Source organism: Chelonoidis abingdonii, chromosome 2, assembly GCF_003597395.2.
Source record: "Chelonoidis abingdonii isolate Lonesome George chromosome 2, CheloAbing_2.0, whole genome shotgun sequence".
Classification (NCBI taxonomy): Eukaryota; Metazoa; Chordata; order Testudines; family Testudinidae; genus Chelonoidis; species Chelonoidis abingdonii.
Genome location: NC_133770.1, coordinates 43820445 through 43837255, shown reverse-complemented (window position 1 = coordinate 43837255; position 16811 = coordinate 43820445). Strand labels below are relative to the sequence as shown.

At 40.2% G+C, this 16811-nt stretch overlaps 1 protein-coding gene across 1 annotated transcript in view; it reads right to left on the bottom strand.

Moving 5' to 3' along the window:
• Positions 1-3012: 3012 nt before the first annotated feature.
• CUBN (cubilin) overlaps positions 3013-16811 on the bottom strand; it is a 223416-nt gene continuing 209617 nt past the window's right edge. The window contains 8 exon segments of the mRNA XM_075062312.1: positions 3013-3403; positions 3885-4120; positions 6205-6370; positions 7440-7621; positions 7771-7918; positions 10446-10654; positions 11348-11510; positions 12482-12687. Of these exon segments, the coding sequence (XP_074918413.1) occupies positions 3296-3403; positions 3885-4120; positions 6205-6370; positions 7440-7621; positions 7771-7918; positions 10446-10654; positions 11348-11510; positions 12482-12687 (1418 nt within the window). The 3' untranslated portion in view covers positions 3013-3295.

Here is a 16811-nt window from a genome sequence, read left to right as displayed (position 1 = left end):
AGGCTGTGCTTCCCTGAACGCCTGGCCCCCACCCCCTATCTGACCCCTCCCACTTCCCGCTCCCTGACTGCCCCCCTCAGAACTCCTGACCCATCCAACTCCCCCTCCCCAACTCCTTGTCCCCTAACTGCCCCCTCCTGGGATTCCCTGCCCCTTAGTGCCCCTGAGGCCTCATCCCTATCCAACCCCCCTGCTCCCTGTCCCCTGAACCCTATCCCCCCCTCCGACAGAGCTCCCCCAGGACTCCCATGCCTATCAACCCCCCCCCCACATTGCCCATCCCCTGACCCCTATCCACAACCCTGATCCCTGGCAGGCCCCCCAGGACTTCCATGCTTATCCAACCCCAACCCATTCCCCATCCCCTGACCGTCCCCCCCCAGAACCTCCACCCCATCCAACTGCTCCCTGTCCGCTGACTGCCCCTCAGAATTCCCTGCCCCTTATCCAACCCCCCACTCAGAGCTGCATGTCTGGCAGCTGTGCCGCCCAGCCGAAGCTACACACGCTGCCACTCTGCTCTGCAGGAGCCCACAGCCCCGCCGCCCAAAGCGCTGCCCGCACAGCGGCGTACGTGCTGGGGGACAGCAGAGGAGGGGCCAGGGGTAGCCTCCCTGGCCAGGAGCTCAGGGGACGGAGAGGACGGTCTCGTGTGCCAAATGTGGCCCACGGGCCGAACTTTGCCCACCTCTGTCCTAGAGACTGTTCCAAAGCTGGGGCCATAACACCAATCCTATATATCAGTGACAGAAATATATGCATATTATTTGTGCTCTGCCAACTGCAATCACCAATGATTTGTGTGGAGGTTTTCAGTAGTGCACATACTGTAATACAGAAATAACGTACTCCATACCAGCTCTCATGGTCTTTGTAAAATAGAGAGCAGTGTATACAGATGTGACAACAAACTATTCCTGGCAGCAATGTGAAAGCAGATAATTAAGCACATTTTTTATGTTTTCAAATTATATAATACTATATCAATAACCACTGTGTAATTTATTGGGGAAAAAAATTAAATTATCAGGTTTGGTTTTCTTTGTATTGTGCTGCACAGTAATTTTCAATAAGCACTTTACATTGCTCTGTACCTTCAGAGACAGAAACATTGCTCAGTAACAGCTTTTTTCTTTAAAGTCCACTTCCTTAATCTGCAGTGATATTTTTGTTGTGGTTTCTAGTGTTAGGGGAGAGCACTGTTGTTGTTTTTCTGCCAGGACTGATAATTTATTCTGCTTTTAGATCCTGATTATTTTTGTCAGCAACAGTTGCTTTAGATCAAATGAACCTTGTACCAAAAACTATATTCAACAGCCCATGCATGTGTTTCTGGAATTTTTATTTCTTCAAAGGAAATTGTTCATTTTATTTAATTATAAATAAAATTAGGCAAAATTACAAAACTATTGTGCTATTTTTAAAGTGGAACAAACTTCATATCTGACTGGAAAAGGTCAGCCATGCCTAGTTTATTTTATGTTTCTTTTCATCCCATATAATTCTCTTCTTTCTTTCATCACACTCACTCACTCACTCATGCCTGTCACCCCAATCGGGTTATGGGCCGCCAACCACAGATCTCCAGAGTCAACCAAAACAACCATCAGGAAGATCCAGACCTTCATTAATAGCTGCCTCAGGAGGATTCTTTCACCAAGGCTCAGTGATTTGTATCGTTTATTTCAAGTGAACAAATGGAAGGCACTATCGAAGTCCTTCTCTAGATCAGAAAAATGCATAATGTCAGAAACTGTTAATTAGTACAATGTTAAACATGATTTTGTCCTAATTGTATACAAGAACTTTCATGTTTAGGCATGTGTTTGCGGTTGTGGTAACTGTATGGGTTGGGGGTCAAAGGCCAAGGCTAGAAAATTTAGAGCCATCTTCTGGCCTGAGATTCCCATTTTTACACCAGGTCGGAAAGCCCATCTCCCTCATCACATGGAAAACTTTCAAAAATGTATTTTAAGGAACTGGTCAGCTTAACAGCTTTTCTCCTCTTTATTTTGTGTATGACTGCGTAGTTATGAAGTGAGAATTTTCTAATGTTGGCAAGACCCATAAACAACAAGGGTAGATGACTTAAATTTCCCCCTACAGATCTGCACATTGGCCTCACTTGCCAGTCCATTCCAGAGATTCTTAATGAATATTGGATTGTGACAAAGTGTGTGGGAGTTATATGATGTGAACCAGCAGCCGCTAGATACTGTGCTGAGACCATTTTTCACTTGCAACTGAAGCAATTGGACTCAGAGAGAACTTTGAACTTGGAGAAGTAGAGAGCTGTTTGTCTGCCCTTCCTGGTCACGGAGACCAAAACAATTGAAGTCAAAATGGAAAGACTATTCCTCTGTATGTCCTATTCTGAAGTTACATTTATTGAACAAGTTGTCTGAGAAATCAGAGTTACTGCAACATACATCATTTAGTTTCTGTATTTTGCTTATAAATAATCAGTTTTAATTTTAAAATATTTGAGAAGCTTCAAGAGGTTAATACTCAATGAAAATTATGAGAATTATAACGGTATGTAAAGTCTAAGGCTTCAATCCTGCAGCCACTTAGACACATGGTAAATTTTAATCATGTGAGTCATCCCATGGACTTTAATGCATATGCTTAAGTGCTTTGCTGGATCAAGGTCTTAAATAAAATGGATAGTTTTTGAAAGTACTCAGTCCTGTGAGTTCAATAGAACTACCAACATAAGTAAAGTTACTCATGTAAATATTTACAAGATGGGGACTGTTTCTGAAAAAGATTAGCTTTATCCAAACGTACTTGAAATGATGGTTGAGGTTTTCAAAGCTGATTAATTAATTACAGTTATGTGTCTAAATGCCCTAATCAGATCTGGAAGTATTTTTTTTCATTTGAGATTATTTTCCTAGCACCTCAGATGCTGTATATTTTGTGTTCATATTTTCTGTGTAACAATTTTTTTATGACAGTAAGTTACAAAATACATTTTTATACATATCTTTAGAAAATTACTTGCTTAGAGAACATGTATTTCAAATCTTGTAGCATATTTTTTAAAAATCACATTATATTTCAAATACTAACATCCAGCTCATTTCACAGTTGTGTGTAAAGAAGCAGACATTCTTTTAAATATAAAAGGAGCTCAAATTTGTTTGAAATAATTCTAACTGCACATCTATATTTATAGTAATTTACTTTTATTCTAGTGATCACAGTCATATATCAAACAGTCACATTATGCCCTAATGTCTCTGCAACATAGCTAAGTACTGAGGGACTGTACTTCCTTGGAATAATGGTTCTAGCTGCTCCAAGTTAACTGGAAGCCTGATGGTAAAGTTGCATAGTCAGCATGGAATTTTATGAAGACTTGATGTGATGTAGCAGTAAATGAAGCAATGTTTGTCTCCTAAAGAGAAAAAGAATATTAAAAAACTAATTCACATCTTTAAACGTTACTCTATGACAATATAATTCGATATAAGCAGAGCCAGTCTGATATGCAGACTCCCCATTTACCCATTAAAAAAGCCACATGTGGTTTAAAAACTGTGGTCTCAATTTCAGTTCATTCATTGCTACACTTGGCACTGGAGCATAGCGGGTGGATTTTGCCCCCAGGCTGTTACTAGCATCATTTGGAACACACACAAAGCAGATGAGTTCTGAGGAAAAAAAAAAGTCTCGATGTCGCCCAGTAGATGTCACTATAATGTCTCCATTTGAAAAGACTAGAGAGCTTCCTAATAGAATGCAACAGAAGCCCAGTTTATTCAGCTTTATTTATTGTCCATATATCATTGCTTTGAGAGTTAGGTAAGCAATTTTAAATATCAAATGAGTAACAATGGCTTTGAAAGAACTACTACACCAAAATAAAGAATACATACCATCCCACAGTATGGTCCAGTCGGTGGATAGCTTGCATCTGGCCCATTGTAAAGTATCAGGTAGTTCCTAGTACAGTCACCTGGGTCATCAATGCTGATGAAAACAAAGTTAACTGTAACAATTCGTCCCTTGGGAGCAATAATGATCCATTCACAATCAGTATTGTTCTGGTAAGTTGCAGGATAGTCAGGGCTGGCAAATGAACCAGTGTTTCCATATAAGGTTCCTCCACATCCTGGAAACAGAGGGTAATTCATTAGTTCTAAATGTTTATTTCTACAAAATACTGTACAAAGCAGTTGCTTTATACCAATATTTTTATAGGTTCTTTTCCATGGTGTTAGCACTCAGGGATGATGGAAGATAGCATGGTCTGGAAGAATGGAGAGAGACAAGATGTGTGAGGTATTATCTTTTATTGAAGCAACTTCTATTGGTGATGGAGACAAGCTTTCAAGTTTATGCAGAGCTCTTCTTCCGGTTTGGGAAATGTACTCAGACTGTCACAGCTAAACAGGGTGGAAGAGATTCTTTAGCGTATGTAGTTAACATATTTCAAAGGACCATTCAAGGTGAAATGGCCTGTCAACACCTCTCCAATCATAGGGAAGAAAGTGTGGGGAAGCAGCTGTGGTAGGGTTGTTAGTGGGTTATAGATTGTTATAATCCATAATTCGAGTGTCTCTATTCAGTCCATGATTTTCAGTGTCTATCAGAGTTATAAATTTAAGCTCCCAGGCTTGTCTTTTGAAAGAGTTGCGCAGGCTTCCTTTGAGGATGAGGACTGATAGGTCAGATATAGAGTGATCACTTTGTGAAAAGTGTTCACCGGCAGATGATGTGGTGTATTTATCTTTTATCATTTTCCTGTGTGAGTTCATTCGAGAGCATAGTGATTGTCTGGTTTCACCCCCATTGTAACCCATACAGCAGTGGTGGGCAACCTTGCAACTAGCTCGTGCCGCTTCCCGCAACTCCCATTGGCCGGGAACAGTAAACCGCAGCCATTGGGAGCTGCGGGCAGCCATGCCTGTGGATGGTCAATGTAAACAAACTGTCTCACAGCCCACCAGTGGATTACCCTGACGGGCCGTGTGCGGGCCATAGGCCACAGGTTGCCCAGCACTGCCATACAGGGTATCAAACAACTACAACCCATACTTGATGGGGGCCCTATCCCGAAAGGAATCTTTCCTGAACCCTCTGGCCTTCAAACAACCCACCAACTTCTCCAAGATCATCATCAGAAGCAAGCTCCCCACAAACCAGGAGACACCAAAGCAGCACTAGACCCTGCCAGAATAATAGATGCAAAACCAGCAGACATATCTCCACTGCTACAATGATCAGCACCCTCCCACACCTTTCAAGATCCCTGGGTCCTACACATGCCTATAACAACAAGTGGTGTTCCTCATCCAGTGCACTAAATGCCCCAATAGCAACGATGTGGGTGAAACCAGACAATCACTACATACTGGAATGAACTCACACAGGAAAATGATAAAAGCGGGGAGTGGAAGGGACGGACTAGCTACTTCTCACGCTGACTCTCTGGGTCACTGCTCTGTGCAGCGCAGCAGCCCACCCTGCCCTCTCTGTTCCCTGCCCAGGCCTGTCTGCTGGGGACAGGGGCCAAGCGAGCTGGAAACTTGCTGAGGGAAATGGGGCTCTGACTCACTCGGCCCTTGTCCCTGGCAGCTGGTCCTGGGCAGGGAGCAAAAGGGGTGGGGCGGGCCACTGCCTCCCCAGCCAGGCTGTCTCTTAGGTAGTGGCCATCCTGCACAGAGGCAGTGACTAGGAGCAGTCAGCTTCAGTCGCGTGAGAAGTGGCTCCCTCCTGCTGCCAGGTAGAGTAGCCAAACATGCAAAGACCCTCCTACCCCCCACCCCCACAGGTAACACTGGTGGAGGGGGGAGAGTGCAGTGGCCCTGGGTTGGGCACAAAGCAAGGAGGTCACTGGGCAGAGGAGACACATGGGGCAGTCACCTGTTCTCCCCTTTAGATTGTGCCCCCCCTAGTATTGGGAGGCACAAGTTGTCTATGGGCCATAATGTGGTCAATGGGGAGTTTTACCTAAAACTGAAGGCATTCAATGATCTATTGATTTGGCTGATTTGAGACAAAATAACTTAAAATGAAAAAGATGGTATTCAATTTTCCCAGCTCTCTAAAATATTTGACATAATCTAAGGCTAGTCTGGATAACGTTTAGTTTAACCTCTTGTTCACTGAATTAAAAATTTTGTGCCTTTCAACCTTCAGATCTATTATTCTGTACAAGTGCTAGATGTGATTAGCAAATTATCACTGCCTTACCAGTTGGTGATGAAGTCCAAGTGATCTCAAATCCATCGCGAGCAACTAAAATATCACTCTTGAAACGCAGGTATACAACATGATTTTTAGGGAAGATTGGATTGGGCACAGTGTTTCCGCAATACCTGCCAAGTAGTGGGGAACCCGCATCACTACCATTTCTGACCTTTAAAGGAATACAAACCCATTGTTAACATTTCATTCATTTTCATGGTGTACAAGGAAACAAACCACAACAGAGAGCAAAGGATTTGTAATTCTTCTGTATGGCACAACTGAAGTTTCATTGTGAATATTCACAACATGTATTTTTCTATCTTACTGCAAGTTGCTGCTCAGAAGGCAGAAAAGGCAGTTAACCAGTCTCTCTAGGCTTTCTAAATGGCTGCACAGAACAAAGATTTTAAGCTAAACTTTATGATATAGTACATTTTCCTTTCAATGAGAGTTGGTTGCATAAGGCCTAAGCTTAATATATTTAAAATATATCCCTACATGTTTTGCTCCTGTTGAGAAATCTTAATATCCCAGATATGTGAAGACAATCTTCATCCTGCTAGACTGAAAGCAGAGATGGAGTCATACTACAGAGTTCAAACCCATCTCTAGAGGAGGGTGAAGTAAGGAGTGTAACAGAGGAAAAATGAAGACTAGATCCTTCCACAAAATAAACTTCTGATTTCTGGCATTTGCACAATTTGCATTAGAAACTTAAGGATATATATGGTAAAACCTTCACCACTCCCAAAAAGAATGAGAAAATGACTTTATGTGGCTGGTAGGAATCTTTCTCCTCAATCTAGAAAACACCTTTTCAGCTATCCTACATCTTCCACTACAGATCATGTATCTATTATTTTGGTACATTTTTGAAGAGATTTTAGCACTTTCGTGCTGGCTGATCAGCCTGTGAGTCCATAGATCTGTTTTTCCACAGATGTTAACATCAAATGTAAATTACACCATCTTGAAGCTTGCTCAATGCCTAGCAGACAGCGACCCCTGGATGAGGAGCAGCGAGCTGATGATGAAATTATCTAGACATCTATTTTAGAATTTTATACTGCCATCCATCACTGTAGTATTTGAGCACCTTCAGTGTAAAATTAATAGCAATAGTGAAGTCTCTAATGTCCATTTAGGTAGGGCTTGAGCCAAACCTATTGAAGTAAAAGGAAAGACTCTGGATTTCCATGGGCCATGAATCAGGTGCATAATAGATAATTTCTCAGTACCTCTAAGAAATCCAAAGAACATCGGCTGCTGTCCTCCAAATTGAAAGCATGAAAAAAAAGAGAAATGGTGTGATTCGGAGAAGCTTGTAGAATGATGGTACAATCCAAGTTATTGGGATGGAGACCAGGCCAGCCAGGGCTCTTCAGATAACCAAATGACTGATTATATTCTCTGCTGCAACCTGTGTGGGACAGAGGGGAGGTGGGCAGGGGGAGGAGGAAAAACAAAACATTTGTAAGTCTTACACATTTCTGTGTCACTGCTTGTTTACTCTCCATAGTGAACAAAGAATCTGTAGGCATATGCCTTAAAAACTTCTTCAGGGCTTACCTGCAGTCTGATAGGTAAACCTGACTCTGTTATCAATCATGTATTCCTCTGATTTGAAAGTCACAATGGCAGTCCGACCATAAGAATAAAACTCAGGGACTACAAAAGTTTCAGTGCCACAGAATCTATTGACCTGTCTATGGTTACCCTGGAATTAAATAAATGAGTAATTTACAAATTGCAGTTAAATGGTAATTCCCTTTAACTACCTACCATTGGGTGATCTTACTGCAATCTGATACGTTGCCATATTAAAATCTGATTAAAAATCTTGTCTTTCAGATTCACTCTTAGGCAAAGTAAACTCAGCATCATCAACTCTCTGGATGGGCAGTTTATACTCTCACCACACATTTTATTTATATATTTTACATTAAAAAAGGGAAAAAACTCAACTAAACAAGTGTTTAAATCCAAGCTGGCATTATAGAGTGTTTTGCTTCTGTCTTGCCAGGGCAGCATTTTATAAAGGCATTATGTATCAGAGGGGTAGCCCTGTTAGTCTATATCCACAAAAACAATGAGGAGTCTGGTGGCACCTTGAAGACTAATAGATTTATTTAGGCCTAAGCTTTCGTGGATAAAAAACCCTCTTCTTCAGATGCATGGAGTGAAAATTACAGATACAGGCATAAATATATATTGGCACATGAAGAGAAGGGAGTAACCTAACAAGTGGAGAACCAATGTTGAAGACCAATTCAGTCAGGGTGGATGTGGTCCACTTCCAATAATTGATGAGGAGGTGTCAATACCAAGAGAGGGAAAATTGCTTTTGTAGTGAGCCTGCCACTCCCAGTCCCTATTCAAGCCCAAACTGATGGTGGTAAGTTTGCAAATGAATTGTAGCTCTGCAGTTTCTCTTTGAAGTCTGTTCTTAAAGTTTTTTTGTTGAAGTATGACTACTTTTAAATCTGTTATTGAGTGTCCAGGGAAATTGAAGTGTTCTCCTACTGGCTTTTGTATGTTACCGTTCCTGATGTCTGATTTGTGTCCCTTTATTCTTTTACGTAGAGACTGTCCAGTTTGGCCAATGTACATATATCACGTTAGAAGATGTGCAGGTGAATGAGCCTCTGATGGTGTGCCTGGTGTGGTTGGTGTCGCTAGAATAGATATGGGGACAGAGAAGGCAATGGGGTTTGTTACAGGGATTGGTTCCTGGGTTAGTGTTTCTGTGGTGTGGTGTGGTGTGTAGTTGCTGGTATTTGCTTCAGGTTTGGGGGCTGTATGTAAGTGAGGACTGGCCTGCCTCCCAAAGCCTGTGAAAGTGGGGGATCGTTTTCCAGGATAGGTTCTAGGCCATTGAGGATGTGCTGGAGAGGGGCTGTACGTGATGGTCAGTGGTGTTCTGTTATTTTCCTTGGTGGGCCTGTCCTGTAGAAGGTGACTACTCAATATCAGATTTTAAAGTAGCCATTCTTCAACAACAACCAACAACAACAATAAAAACTTCAAAAACAAACTTAAGAGAAATTGCAGAGCTACAATTCATTTGCAAAGTTAACACCATCAATTTGGGCTTGAATAGGGACTGGGAGTGGCAGGCTCACTACAAAAGCAATTTTCCCTCTCTTGGTATTGACACCTCCTCATCAATTATTGGGAGTGGACCACATCCACCCTGACTGAATTGACCTTCAACATTGGTTCTCCACTTGTTAGGTTACTCCCTTCTCTTCATGTGCCAGTATATATTTATGCCTGTATCTGTAATTTTCACTCCATGCAGCGGAAGAAGTGGGTTTTTATCCACGAAAGCTTAGGCACAAATAAATCTGTTAGTCTTTAAGGTGCCACCAGACTCCTCCTTGTTTTTATAAAGGCATTATCTTTGTCATCAGTAGCTAGCTGCAATAGTCCATGTTCTGTATGTTCTCAGGTATCAAAATTGCATTTTTGTTACATGTATAAACATTCAAGAAAAACATCCTTTTTTTATTAAATGTAATGTATCATTTTGCTACAATATTTTCACAGTGTAAAAATTTGAATTTTAACTGCATTTTGATTACTGATGGTAATAGGTAAACCAATGGAGCTTGGGATCAGGGTTAAAGGCTTACTGCTGTATTCCTGACATCATTTTTATGTGTATATTTTTTTTTCATTTTTTTTTTTTTTACAGATCACGCTCAAACATTTCCATAAAAGTAATATAATATCTAAATATGTTCAAAATTGATCTTCAACCACCACTAGAGGGCAACAAAAATTAGCAGTTGTTTTCATGCCCAAATTGAAACAAAGAAGGTTTAGTCAATTTTAATACAATGGAAACAAACTGTTTCTTTCTGTGCCTTTTCCATAAACACCACTATTTGCAAGAATATTTGTTTTTATCATGATTCTTGAATAATATGATATAAAGTCTGTTTATGAAAGCCTGCTGTTGGGCATGGTTTGGTGTAATTATGAGAAATAACATTGTACACAATGAGTGAAATGTTCCATGTGCACAGGATTTGTATAAGGCCACTTATGAGACTTAAGTGATAGGACATAATGACTTGTATGGGCCCCCTGCGTAGGAATGAATTTAATCCAGTATCATTAACACGATGACTCGCAGTACCCCCAAACAGTGATCTTTCTCTTCTCTCTGCTCCAAACAAGGTGAGAACTAGATGGTTGCTACTAACTTTGCCCAGTGACATGAATTGTGCATGTCTTACCATTGTTGGTTCCTGGAACTCTAGATAATTCTGAGAGCAGTCCTGGTTGGCATGGAGGTGGAATGCCTCTACCACCAGTTTGACTTGCTGCTGTGGCGGAGCATCAATGATCCATGTGCAGACAGTAAACGGTGGATAGGCATTTGGAAAATTAGGTGACACTGCGGTCTGTGGGGTAGAAGTTGCATTATATGTTCCGCCACACAACCCTATTGGAAGCAATAACAACTTAATTAATTGTATCTCGATACCACAAGGCGTGTGAAAAAGCTGTCCACCTCAGCAAAACTGCTTAATTATTTATTGGAATTCATTATGATTTCACATTGATCTTTTGATGATTCTTTAGAAGCAAAGTATAAATAGAAAACACTCTGATCACAGTGTCAAGCTACATCTATCAATCTCTGTGCTTGTATATGTTCTACATGCAGAGAAATATTTGTTTTCCATATTCTCATGATACATATTAACCCTCTATGGTGAATTGTTCTCATTTTGCTCTTGAGCAGTGGTTCTTATACTATTGTACTGGTGACCCCTTTCACATAGCAAGCCTCGGAGTGTGACCTCCCTTATAAATTAAAAACACTTGTTTATATATTTAACAACATTATAAATGCTGGAGGCAAAGCAGGGTTTGGAATGAAGGCTGACAGCTCGCGACCCCTCCATGTAAAACCTCGTGACCCCCCGAGGGGTCCCAACCCCCCAGTTTGAGAACCCCTGCTCTTGACGCTGACAATCATCCTGCAATCAAAAGAGACTGGACTGCAGCTGGAGTCCAGTGATGCTGCTTTTAATTTGGTCATAAGACATTTCACAGAGTTATGCGAAGTGCACCTACCCACTACCTACACATTTCTCTTTGGGGTAAATAAATAAATAAATAAAATACTTACGATCCACAATGGCGTAGGTAACATTGAAACCTGCCCTTTGCACAGAACTATCTGTGACAAACTTCACCATCAAGAAGTTATTGGTAGAAAGAAATGGAGCTGGCACGATGGACCCACAAAATGTGCCAGCTAAATTGGCATTTTCATTATCTCCATCATACAGCTAAAAGGGGAGAAGACACTGGATACCTCACTAATATTTTTGGCACTTGTGCCATTAAATATAAACATATTCATAAATAGATTAACAAAAGTCTAGTTCTCTGAATCGTTATTTGACTTTACAGTTTTAAGACCCTTACTTCCCATTAAAGAAAGAAAGATGCTCTTGGGCTTTCACTAAAAATTGCTGATTATCATAGTTCACATCTTCAAATAAGCTAATTATCTTAGAAAGTGTGATCTAGTTATTTTAGATCCCTAATTCAAGAAAGCAGCCAAAAATTCAAACTTTTTGGTTGGGGTGAGGGAGTTCATTTTTTGATGAAGACTCAAACATTTTCAATGAAAATGTTTTCACAAAAGTGTCCATTTAATTGAATAGCAATTTTCCATCAAAAATATTTTGGTAGAAAATTCTTTTCAAGATCTACAGTATACCCAACTTGATACTGGGCACCAGCATTTCAGAACGTCCCACTATGTGTCCTGCCTACTATGTACTCATATAAAACAGAATGGAGTCAAAACGTGAGGATCCATTATCTGGATTTGCCTTTTCATAAGTTTCAAAATGAGAAGTGCTTTCAAACAGTTTGGTAGGATAAAGTAATTCTTCAAGTGTTCTTTTAAAGTATTTGACTTTGTCTGCAGTGTAAGTTCTATTTTGTTTGTGACATTTTATATATTAAGTAGGCTACACATTTATACTTACAATTCAGTTAAATCCTGAAAGTGAAACCCATCCCCATTGAAGTCAATGGCAAAATTCCCCTTGACTTCCCAGGGGCCTGGATTTCACCTTGAGTCCTTCAATAATTTATCATACTGAAGAACTTTCATTTTCAAAAACAAGCAATTTAATTTCTTTGTGAAGATCTCCCTCTACTGATTAAATTTTAATTCTCTGATCCAGCCTATTGAACAAAGCCGTTTATATATGTCATGATTAGACTAGAATATGGATTCTCTTACATTGACATAATCATATCTGCATGTCTGAGACGATTGTGCTTCAAGAACAAATGAGGTGAAGGTGAGGTTGATCAGCTTGTTTACAGATGCAGCTATGATCCACACACATTCCAAGTTTTTGTCATATGTGCCATCCATGTCAGAGTCTGGAGAGCCAAAGCTGTAACTTGAATTTGTCAAATAACCACCACAGCCATGCTGAGGCCCTGTTAAACAAGCAGAAATAATTCAATAAGTCCTAATAGTTATTTACAGTTGAAACCTTATTTTAATTTCACATTCCATATTTTTCTGTCAGACACAAAAATATTTAATTACCTACCAAACAACGCTATTGTGTGGACTATTTGAATGATTAAAGTGTTTACTTTGGACACAAAGAGCGCTATCTAAATGTGAATCATGATCAGGTATGGCAGACTGGCAAGTGATTGACACATACAGTACATCTGGTTTATTCCATACATATTTCTCTGATATGCTTTAGTAATAAAGGAGTATCTATTAAAATTCCTAAGAATGAATAAAATCTAGGGAAGGTATAGAATAATGATGTCATGGGTCAAATTGTCAAGAGCTCCTAAGTCATTTAGGTGCTTCTGTCCATGTTACCCAATAAGAATCTAGTAAATAAAGACATATTTGAAACATCTGCTTAGCCTGAGGGGATGTTATCTGACTGCTTGATAAGACAGTCTGATCTTCCCAGTCTCCAAAGAAGCTGCTGGAGAAATAAGAACCGGAATGGAAACCATGGTTTTCAAAAGAGACAAGTTATTCTTGGTGCCTCAGGTTTTGAGTTCTTAGTTAGAGACACCTTTAAGGAACTTGACTTTCACAGGGTGGGTGCTCAACACTTCCTGATGATCAGGCCCCAGTAAGGTGGCTCTCAGTGAGCATCCATTACTAATCACTTTTGAAAACCTTGTCCTTTAAAAAGCTTTTTGAAAAGGAAGCAGGGAGGTGGAGAACAGAAAAACAATAGAAGCACAGTGGCTAAAAGACCCTTCAATATAATTCTTACCAGCTGCTCAGTTTCTTACGTGAAGTGTGGGAAGAGCTGTAGTTCTTTCAAATGGACTTTTTATCCATCCTCTAGAAAGAATTCTTGGACAGTAGGGGGCACTTTGACGTTGAAAATCTAGCTAATAATACCCTTCCCCCACATATGTGGAGTTAGTATATTCTTGCCCAGATTTTCAGATCTGGGTGCCTAACGTGAATTATGAGATCTATATGCAGGCACAGGATTAGACACAGCCTGATTTTCAGAAGTGATGAATTTCAGGAGGACTTGCAGCTGCACAGCTCCTTTGAAAATCAGGCCACTTTTAATTAGATATTTATATCTATGTCCTTAACTTTAGTTACCCAGATTTGAAAATTTTTCCCTATAAATTTATTAAAACATGATAAGTCAAGTGGCTTTTAGATGAGATGATTATCCAGTAGATTGGGCACACCTTTATTAACCTCTAATCTATTCTCAACCCAAGTAAAAAGTACAGAATATTTGCAGGGACATTTGCTTGCATCTGTTGTATATTCTAGTTTCCTGGTGCTGGACCAATTCAAAAGGCACTAGTTAAAATTGACCAGCTTGTTAAAATCACTCATCTTTCACTGATCTCTTTGGGGATTCTTGTTTGATTATCTAACTCACACACTGGAATATAGTAGGCATTGCTAATGCTTTTGCTAGAGTCTCATCAAGAATGCCTGAAAATTTTGCAAGATGGGCAGTAACAGTCTATCATCTCCCACAATGAATGCTTTTACAACAGTAAGATAAGCAAAAAAATTTACTTTTTGTGGCTAAGCAACAAATGTACCTATATCCAGAATCTCATTTGCATGTGTAAAATAAGACTTTCTTTCTGACAACAGATGTCTTAACCTTGACACACTGATGCATTTCCAAGCATATACATCTAGACACCGCCTGAGCTAGTGTTACAAAAGCATAGTTCTGGAGTAAAATCAGCCTCCAGTCATCAGTATTGCATCAGTATCCGTGTGCTAGAGGCAAGAGTTCTGCAAGATTGCAATAATTAAATCAGTGTGACTAAGGATAAAAGTCATCCTGCTGTTCCAACTGAAGCTGGGAAAACTCCACGCAAACAGAAGTTGATTAAAAAAAGAAAATCCTATCCCACTGAGGCACTGGAGACTTCTTTATCACTAGTAATGAATAGGGAACACTTATAATGGGAACAGAATGAAAAAGACAAGGATTAGTTGGATCTAATCCAGCTTTGTGTAGTAAAGAATCACACATTTGGACGAGTCCTAAAGTAACTGTATTTCTAACGCAGAATGTTAGAACGAAGAGAGGGGAAATGGGACTAATTAATTCGGAGTCCAAAGAGATACTTAGGAAAACTGAATCATCAGAAGCAGCAAAGAATCCTGTGGCACCTTATAGACTAACAGACATTTTGGAGCATGAGCTTTCGTGGGTGAATACCCACTTCGTCAGAAGCGTGACATGCATGACATGCATCTGACGAAGTGGGTATTCACCCACAAAAGCTCATCTCCAAAACGTCTATTAGTCTATAAGGTGCCACAGGATTCTTTGCTGCTTTTACAGATCCAGACTAAGATGGCTACCCCTCTGATACCTAAATCATCAGAGGGGAGAGTGCTTGTGGGGTGGGGTGGGGTGGGGTGCTGCTTTGCTACTTCCTTCTGACTGTTAGTACATTTTCAGGATAAATACACTCTTTTGAAATAAAGTTTATTAGGGCTTGATTCTGCAAGAGGCTAAGTACTTTGGCCCTGATCTACCAAAGCACTTAAGAACATACTCAATTTTAAGCAAGTAGGCAGTCCCACGAAAGCCAACAGGATTGAGTCCTGAGTGATCACAGAAGACAGACTAGTATCGGAGGGGTAGCAGTGTTAGTCTGGATCTGTAAAAGCAGCAAAGAGTCCTGTGGCACCTTATAGACTAACAGACATATTGGAGCATGAGCTTTCGTTGGTGAATACCCACTTCATCGAATGCAACAGAAGATAGACTGACTCACACAGCACTCAGAGTTTTCAGATTTGCTAGCACACTAGTCATCAGTAATAGTTATGGCCATCTTTTCCCACAGTTATTAGCTTCCATTTGTTTGTGCTACACTGGGAGCCAGGAACTTTGGGCCTTATGGTGGTGCACTTCATTGAGCATGGTGCTGGTAGCAAAAAGAAGTCCCATGATAGCAAAATATGAATAATGGAAAAGCAACTAGCCCTGGGTATACAGTATGAAATGCACCGACACAAAGAGGAAAACAGACTCTACATTCTTATTACAGTAAATTAATCCTGGCTAGAATAGCTGATATGGCACTTGTGAGGGGATATATTAAAAAAGATGTATTTTGCAGTTAATAAAACAGCTTTTTCATCACTAGTATTTATAATGCTTAGTCTGCTCAAACAGATTTGAGATAAATGGATAAATTTACAGAATATTATAACAATTTACATGGATACCTGAAGTGGACACCAGCCAAGATGTCAAGTAGCCTGCATCAAGCAAAATGCAGAGCACTACCTATTGAAAAGCTGTTTATCTATGATAGGTTTTTCTTCAGTTCAATGGAGCAGTGACAGGTTTTATATCTGCTGAGGATCTGCCCTAGGTGTCTGAATTCTCTCTCTTTTGGGTCTCCCTCCTCACGGTTACAAAGTTGCTATTGATGACCAATCACAAATGTCCACGAGGGATTTTTCAGCTGCCCATTCTTTTTGAGCAGCCAGTAATTTGTTCTTTAACTGTCCACTTCTCCTTTTCTCATCTGCCCAGCATGGAGCCATTTGTGCATGCTGAACATTTTTGGGTTTGTTTTGCTTTAGGAGACGAAATGGTATAGATCTTAAATAGCTGGCATTTCTGAGAGGTGTATGTACTATTGCGCTAAAGGACAACTACCCATGTGCTTCAAACACATTTAAAGGATGTATTCTAACTGTGCAACAGACTGCTGAACTTATTCAGCTGTCTCACCAATGCATACTTGTGAATAGTTATTTCTTCACACGTATTGCAGTAACTAGGGTATATTTATAAACAGAGTAGAAAGAGTTAATACACTGTGAATAGCTATTATAAGCATGTTACAGACATGATTTGTTTGTGTTATAAGCACATCAGGAGATGTTATAAATCAGTGGTTCTGAACCTTTTCGGTGTACTGTACTCCTTTCAGGAGGCTGACTTGTCTTGCGTATCCCTAGTTTCACCTCACTTAAAAACTACTTGCTTACAAAAATCAGACATAAAAATACAGAAGTGTCACTGCACGTTATTACTGAAAAATTGCTTACTTCCTCA